Here is an 8,836-nt window from a genome sequence, read left to right as displayed (position 1 = left end):
TGAACCTGCACAAGCTGAACCTCCACAAGCTGAACCTCCACCGGCTGCAGACGCTGCGCTGCTCAGGCCTCCATCACTGAAACATCCTCACTGGCAGACAGAAACCTTCCCGAGCCTGAAGCTGCAGCCTGAAACACATCCTGTCTGAAACAGAGCAGAGGCTGCAGGCTGCAGACGGTCAGAGGAAACGACTGTAATTAAGGTTCTGGTTCTAGATGTTTCCAGTGTTTGTGTCGGCTGTCAGGCGGACGGATCCCCGCCGCCTCGGCCAATCAGCCGCTCCTCCGCGCTCTCGCAGACCGGCCTGAAGATCTACAGCAAAACCCCTGATTTTACAAACGGACTGACGATCATGTGTGTTCATTTTCTACATGAAATGTCTCCCCGTTAAATTGTAATATTTCAAATTAAATCATCCAGTGTAAAAATCAATCTGGTGAAGGAAACTGAAAGAACACCTTGTAGCTGATTTTACCAAACTCTCTGGAAGCTATTCTCCATTTCCCCCCCCAAAAAAAAAAAAACCTCCAAAGCTTCAACAAACTTAGAAATAATTCCCATGCCAAGTATTTAAAATGTCTGCCAAGCGTCTTCGCCGCCTGCCTCCGCCGCCGCTCTCTGCTGCACACACAAACATTTCAGCCAAATTATTTTCCCGGCAGCCGACGTCGAATCCGTCGGAAATCGAGAAACATGCTGAGCAATCGCTACGGAGATAATTGTGTTTTTTAACGGGACCGAGGAAGTCGTCCCACGGTGCGCCGGCTTCCCCGAAACCCGGCTCTCCGCTCGGGGGGGGGGAGGGGGCAGCCGGAGCGGGACGCGCCGCGGCTTTACTGACCGCCGATGAAATCACGGCTGTCTGCGACTGATAACAGTTTTTGTCTGCAGCCGAAACTTAAGGAGGAAAAGACAGAGAGCGGAGAGAGGAGAGGAGGATTATCGTCTTCAAACTGCAGATAAACAACTGGAGGGAAAAAAGCTGAGAACTTCTGTGAACTCTGTCAGAGGCAGAGAGACGAAATAATCTGAACCTCAAATCCCATCCAAGTGTTTTGTTTTTATCATCTTGAATCAGCTGAGTGGCTTTACAACACATCCAGTGAGCGCCTCCACTGCTGTGCATCCAGCTCACACACATACACACTCACACACTCACACTCACACACACACACACACACTCACACACTCACACACAAACAACAAAACTGGACTTACCAGAATGCACGAAGTAGGCCAGGTACAGATCCAGCTCCTTGACGGAGACTCCGATGTGGTGCGGCTGCACACACAGGCCGGGGTTGGAGCACTGCGGGGACTTGACCAGCCGCTCGCCGTCAGTACTTTCGAGGGGAATCCCTTTGAATAAAATCACCATGACCAGGTCCAGCCGCCACACCTTGTCCGCCTGGCGCAGGCAGTCGATCCGCCTCATCTTGCCCTTCTGGTCCGGGTTGGACAGCACGCAGCACGGCGGCTTCTTCCCGGTGACCGTCAGCACGAAGTCCTCCCGGAACTCGGGCCGGATGTCCTTGCGCAGCTTGGCCAGCAGGCGCGACGCCCACTTCTGCTTGACCTCCGGCTTCTCGCTCAGCAGCTCGTCCTTCACGGCGCGCTCCTCCTCCTTGGACATGCGCTTCTCGTGCTTCTTGAAGTACTTCCTCTTGCGGGCCTGCAGGTTGAACCAGGTGTAGGCGAAGGCCCGGACGTGGGGCAGCAGGGCTTCGATGAAAGGATGGAATTCATCCTGAGGGGGGAGGAGGCAGAGGGGCGGTGAGACCGACATGTCGGAGACAAACATCCACAGAACAGACAAAACAAGAAAAGAAACTACAACAATCAATAAACTCTCTTGAGAAATTCATTTGCGGTACAATTTCCTGCTGAAAATAATCAGCTGTCAAGAAGCAGTTAAACACACAAAGTCAGAAGAAACATCACAGCTTCTCAGCTGCAGATTCTATCAAAGAGTCTAATAAAATGAAGAACATGAAGCGTGTTTTAGATGTTTCTCCACGGAGCAGCGAGTTAAAGCCTCTCTCTCTTGTCTCTCTCTGTCTCTCTCTGTCTCTCTCTCTCTGTCTCTTGTCTCTCTTGTCTCTCTCTCTGTGTCTCTCTCTTGTCTCTCTCTTGTCTCTGTCTGTCTCTCTCTCTTGTCTCTCTCTCTTGTCTCTCTCTTGTCTCTCTCTCTTGTCTCTCTCTCTCTCTCTCTTGTCTCTCTGTCTCTCTCTTGTCTCTCTCTCTCTTGTCTCTCTCTTGTCTCTCTCTCTTGTCTCTCTCTTGTCTCTCTTGTCTCTCTCTCTTGTCTCTCTCTTGTCTCTCTTGGCTCGGTGGCTGGACGGAGCTGTTCAGCCGCTCGCCACACCGACACGCCGGCTTTCCGCACACGCACACAAACACGCGTGTGGAGAATTACAGGTGTGTTAAAGGAGCATTATGTGGGTTTTCACTGATGAGAGCCGTGGAGTTATTAGGGTAAGAATGTGGTTAGACGGCATGTTGTGGATCACCCCCCCCCCCCCCCCCCCCGCTGCAGGACCAGGCTCACCGGCTGGTCTGACCGAGGAAGTTAACACTGGCCTGGAAAAAGATCTACTTTACTGCTGCATGTCACAACAGACAAATAACACTCTTAAAATATCTGAGAGCAAAACAACAACGCCGCAGTCAGAAGTCTTAACCCAAATAAACATCCCGATTTACACCTGTCGGCCCAGCGAGCGAGAGGCGGAGCTACAGGCGGAGCGAGAGGCGGAGCTACAGGCGGAGCTACAGGCGGAGCTACAGGCGGAGCGAGAGGCGGGGCTACAGGCGGAGCTACAGGCGGAGCGAGAGGCGGGGCTACAGGCGGAGCTACAGGCGGAGCGAGAGGCGGGGCTACAGGCGGAGCGAGAGGCGGGGCTACAGGCAGAGCGGAGCAGTGAGGAAGAGCTTCCAGTCACTAATATGCAGTTAAAACATTACAGAGGAAGTCAGTATAAAGCTGCTCAGGCCGCTCCGCCGCACTGTCCGGGCATGTGACAGCAACGCTTTCTATAAAGCGTGTAATGGATGATTTTAACGTTTTAACGCTAATAGAACAACACACACACACACACACACACACACACACACACACACACACACACAGGCTTCAGGTCCTCTATCTCAGCTCCAGAGGTAAAACTGGTTTCATCTACAGCTCAGACAGTTCCAGCCGAAACGAGAGGGAACAACAGTCGCATCATTATGAAACAACGAAGACGACAAATCTATCTTCCTGCACACACACACACACACACACACACACACACACACACACACACACACACACACAGGCGAAGCATCATTATGGAACATTTCTTATTTTGATAAAGCCCCTCGGTGTCGGGCCGAGCGGGGAAGGGGTTGTGGGATCGGGAGGGGGAGGGGGGGTAGGAGTCCCGTAGGGGGGGGCGAGAGGCCCTGGGTTTCTCCTCGGGCCCGGCTCTCCTCCTCCTCCTCTTCCTCCTCCTCCTCCTCCTCCACTCGACTATTCATAGATCAAAGCGGCTCACACACATCTTGATACGTGCAAATGCCTCTGACTGGGGCGGCATGTGGATACTACATTATCAGCTGCACACACACACACACACACACACACACACTGCCGCAAGTGCTGCACACACACACATGTATGTGCAGATCGACGTATAAACAAACAAAACACATAACAGCAAATTATCTACAAGCTAAATCTACAAATCATGAGTTTGGAATTATAAGGTTCTTTGTGAAAATTAAGTTATCGAAATATTCATGATGTTTGAATGTTACTTTATGCTTGTGAGGTGTTATTTTTTAAAAGAACCTTTTGGAGTTACATTTTTTTTTTAAATAGGAAGTACACAACAGTTTTTCCAGCTGGAGGTGAAACCTCTGATCAGCCTCTCAGACCTGAACTCAGATAAAACAGAAACTATCTCTGCAGTCTGTGCATTACAGGCCAGCTGTATGTTTTTACCGCTGTCCCCCTCCTCACGGAGCGGTCTGAATGCAGCATTGTTTCTTGTTGGACCCGGTCCAGAGGCCGGGTTTGTCTCCAAACCGCCTCCAGCAACTCTGCAGCCGGCTCAGCCAATAAGCTCTGAAATATCACTCCTGGAGGCCGATAACGCCTTTTGTTATTTGTGGTTTCCGCGTGTAGCGGTGTGCCTCTGCGTCCCGGGGCGGTTCGCCGGGACGGCGGCGGCGGTGCGAAGCGTTCGCCTGTCTGTGCATTCCACAGCGGATCTGCTGTCTGCCGTGTGAGCGCTCGCACGCTGCGCCGAGGCTCCGGCACATTCCACAGAGCGGCGGATTGGTTCCTGACACGTTTCCTGACTGTTCTGTCGCTCTGGAGCAGCTGCTGGCTCCGGCCTGCCCCCCCCTCCCCCCCCTCCCTCCTCAGCTCGTTTCTTAGCGTCTCGACTCGGAGGGAAAAACCCTTTGTGAGTCTGAGTGTAACTAAGGCTCTGCGTTCCCTGCTGACAGATGTAACGGCTCCAAATAACAACAACCGGTGAATAACAGTCATTTAGAGGAGCAATAACGCTAATCCTCCGTCTGCAGACACCCACACCTCCACACCTCCACCCACACCTCCACCCCTCCACCCACACCTCCACCTCCACACAGAGGGAATTATCTGTTTCCCCTCCTTCCTCGTCCTGCGGCCGGCGGTCAGACTGAGCCGAGGGCCGCTGACCGGTAACCGGTAACCGGTAACCAGTAACCGGTAACCGGTAACCGTTACTAATGGAGGACAAATAACAAGACAGCAGTCTCACTGTCAGCAGGAGACACTCAGACCTCCTGATGACGGACAGTTAGAGATAAATCTCTTCTGTAACTGGACAGACACACAGCGGCTCAACAGATTCGGGTTTTGAAAACCGATACCGGTATTTTTACACTGAAGTCGCCGATACGCGATATTTTGTGCCAATATTCAATATCTTTAGACTCGATTTATTTTTCTTTGGATCAAGGATTTGGTTCCCGTCACTGATCGGACGGTTTCCTCCTGCGTTTTAATCCAAAACAGAATATTGACTCCAGAACACATGGAGGAGCCGGACTCAACTGACACCAGCTTTACGAGGCCGAGACATAGACTGATATTTTTAGGCTGAAGTCACCAACGGCTAATATTTTGTGCCAATATTCAATATCTTTAAATTTGACAATTTGCATGCCAAAAAAATCCCACGTCTTCAGTGTTTCAACCTGCATTTTCTTCTCATCGGGGTGAAAAGCCTCTGAGACATTCAGAGCATCATGGGACACTAAAACTCTCCACTGACACCAGACGGATGAAATCATTTTAGTGTCAGCAGTGACAACACGCATATTCAATATTAGGGAAACTCTGGGAGACGTTCGGCCTTAAAATGAAGAATTAATTTACAAAAAACATAACTGAACAATTAAATGAATAACTAAAATGTGCAGAAAATAACCTCCATCATATGAGAGGTGGACAATGTGACTGGATGATTTTTTTAAAAAGGACAATACCAGCAAAATGATATATATCTGTCAAACCCTAAAACACATTATATATATTACACATTATGATTGTAAAAATGACGTTGAGCAGAATTTGTCTGTCTGGTTACAGAAGAGATGGACAAAGACTGATTCTGTTCATTATCAGTTTCACTGCACTGATAATCAGATTATATGTAAAGGTTTTATGTTTCTGATGTTTCTGACAGTCAGAAAATCTTAAACTGTCTGAAAACAGAGAGAAGCTGAAGTCAAACTGCTGCTGAAGATGTTTGTGTTCATAAAACCCGGACGAACCAAAAGCCATAATCAATAGAGTCGATCAGCTGTGGTGTTCCACTGATGAGAGTCGCTACACATCCAGCTAACACCGAGCAGCTGAGTGAAGCTGGTCTGAGGTCAGTTTAGAAAACATCAACATGCTTCAAATGTTTCAGATTAATAAACAGATTTCTATATTCACTGCTCCTTCTTCATGTCAGATTCATCACATCATATTTCCAAACTGTGATATTTCTGACAGTTTTGTCCATTAATAAAACCTCCAGTCTTTATGCACATTAAGCATCAATAATCATCAATAAATCCACTGATTTAAATTGTTAGAATTAAATATCAATAAATTCTGTTATTTCTGGAATTTGAGGTAGATGCATTTCAACCGTCTGATTAAAAACAGGATAAAATGTGACTGTTAGTCTAATTTACTGCCCATTCTGACAATAAAATGCATTTTAAATAATTTGCTCAAAAATTTTTTAAATGTTTCAGATGTTAAAATTAAAAATATTTAAATACAATTCCAGGTAAATTGTAGGATGCTTAAAATGACACAAATTATTTTAATTCTTATTGATAGAAGTGATGGGCAATTTCAATAATTTGTAACAAAGCTCCTAATAGAGGAGCATGAAGCCAAAATATCCAGATCTCTCTCTCTCACACACACACACACACACACACACACACACACACACACACACTGTTTTAACCTTTGACCCTGAGCACAAACCTAGAGCACGGGAAAGGGAGAGTGATTTTAAAAAGGAGAAAAGATAAATAAGGTTTAATGTGATGATATTGATATGCTGATACACAATTTGGCTTCAATCAAACTGGGATTTGAATAAAAAATAAATCAGCACGTCCCGCCCTGACAGTCCGCTCTGTGTTCTGCAGAAACAAACCACATTTTCCTCCGAGCCGGTTGATTACATTTCGCTTAATGTGGATGTGCTGTGTCACCTCATCTCACCCCTGACAGAAACACGACGCTGTGAAATATGGGCCGCTCCTGCGCATTCCTGAGGAAAATCTAAAATCCAGGCCTGGTCCCGTTTCTGTCTCTGTGTCTCTGTTCCTGCAGCAGCTGCGGGCCTGAAGCACAGCAGCAGTCTGAGGAAACACACTCTCTGTTTACTTTAAATTCACACGGCAGGATTCCCCGTGTAAAACACTACAGGACGACATGAAGCAGCTGATAATTCATTCTTCTCCGTTCCCACTGATCTGCGGCAGGCTGAAGAACCGACTGACTTTCTGCACCAGAGTGAAGTTGAAGTTGAAGTTGAAGTGTAAATGTTCCTGAGGCTGCAGGAGGAAACCCGCCTGAGCCCGAAGAGAGGAGCAGAAACCTCCAGAAACAACAACCAGACTGACAAACTGATCCAGATCAACTATCAGGCTTCTAATACTGAAATACTGATCAGACTGTGAAAGTCTCTCTGCACATGACTCTCAGTTTAGCTGAAAACCAGACAGTCGGCGAGTTTGGTCAGAGTTGGAAAGTTGGAAAAAAATATATATAATCAACAAGCCGATTAAAATGCATAAAGTTTACATGTGTGCGAATATCCAAATTATGCGCATTATGGTGTTTAAAGGGAATATAACTGAGTGTGTGCAGACTGCCGGTCTGCCGCACGGAGGAAAACCTCCTCCAGCCCAGACCGGAGCGGAGCGGAGCGGAGCAGCAGGAGCCTATAGGCGTCTATAAGAGCTGCAGCCGGGCCGGGTTCAGGTTCACACCGCTGCCGCTCGCTCTCCAGCAACACAAACCTCCGCCCGAAAACACACGCGCTGCTCTCAGCTCTGCAGCAGATTATTGAGATTATTATTCGGAAAAGTTGCCCGGTTGCCAAAAGTGTCGACAAACAGAAACATTGCGCATGCAAAGTGCGGATTTGGAGCAGATATAGGCGCCATCCGCCATGTGCTGCAGCGAGGAGAGGCCAAGTCTGACAGACCGACTGCAGCGCAAAGTTCCATCTGACTATAGGAAACACTCTGTAGCTTCTGTCCCGTCTACAGTACAGGCTGAAGTCTACCGCGCTGCAAGGAAACAACGTTAATGCATTTGAAAAAGTTGTTGAAGCAAACTTACCTGTGTTAGACATAGCGGAGAATACATATCTGTTGTATCTAATCTTAGATCTGGAAGGTGTGTGTGTATGTGTGTGTGTGTGTGTGTGTGTGTGTGTGTGTGGTGTGTGTGTTACTGTAACTCCAGCCTGCGTGTTGATGGTGTGTGTATGTGTGTGTGAGTGTCTGTTTGTGTGTATGCGCGTGTGTCCGTGTACGCCCGTGTGTGCGTAATGGCTGTGTATGTGTGTGTATGTGTATGTGTATGTGTGTGTGTGTGTGGTGAATGTGTGAGAGTGTGTGAACAGGAAAAAAAGGAGAGACAGAACAGAAAAAGAGAGAGAGAGTGAGGGGAAAATAGAGCCCTCCTTTGCCTCTTGCTTTCACATTTCCAACCAGCGCTGAACTTTGACCCCGCCTCGGGTTACATGTACTGTCCGGACCTGTTAGAGGCCCTCCGCCGGGGAGCGCGCAACTTTCAGCCCAGACACGAATAACATCTCCAACAAGAGAAAAGTCCCGTTAAAAACAATCACAGGAAAGCCCGGGGTGGGGGGGCGAGAGCGGCCGGACGGTGCGAAGCTCCGAAACCTCCAGAAACCGCATTTCACCACAAATCAGAGACGGTCAGAGAGCCGCGGGCGCCGGCGGACCTCGGCAACATATCTATCCGTCCTGCGGTGCGCTCTGGCCGGCGTGCGGCGGTGCGGCTCCCCGGTGCAGCCCGGCTCGGACGGAGCAGCGAGGTGAGGGCGCGGTGCGGCGGCGGCGGAGTCTGAGCGGAGGTTTGAACGGGGGGAAGGCAGAAAGCAAACGGGATCCCGAGCGGCCAGACGAACCGCCTCGCCTCTACGGCCGACAGCTGCTTTCCGTTGAAGTAATTTATCTCCAACAGGAGACGGTAAAGAGAGTCGGTTTGTGTCCCGGACGCAGAGAGGAGCGCCACCACTCCGCTCCGCACGCA

The 8,836-nt window shown here is 49.0% G+C and overlaps 1 protein-coding gene across 1 annotated transcript; it reads right to left on the bottom strand.

Moving 5' to 3' along the window:
- Window positions 1-1,189: 1,189 nt before the first annotated feature.
- nfia (nuclear factor I/A) lies at window positions 1,190-8,018 on the bottom strand. The gene is made up of 2 exons (XM_071900445.2): window positions 7,895-8,018; window positions 1,190-1,747 (listed from the first exon to the last, which is right to left on the bottom strand). The coding sequence occupies exons 1-2, from the start codon at window positions 7,919-7,921 to the stop codon at window positions 1,190-1,192; spliced, it is 585 nt and encodes a 194-aa protein (XP_071756546.1). The 5' UTR covers window positions 7,922-8,018.
- Between the last annotated feature and the right edge of the window lie 818 nt (window positions 8,019-8,836).

The sequence above is a fragment of the Centroberyx gerrardi genome, chromosome 9 (genome assembly GCF_048128805.1).
Source record: "Centroberyx gerrardi isolate f3 chromosome 9, fCenGer3.hap1.cur.20231027, whole genome shotgun sequence".
Classification (NCBI taxonomy): Eukaryota; Metazoa; Chordata; class Actinopteri; order Beryciformes; family Berycidae; genus Centroberyx; species Centroberyx gerrardi.
The sequence above is the reverse complement of the archived record's forward strand: the minus strand, read 5'-3'. Positions and strand labels throughout refer to the sequence as shown.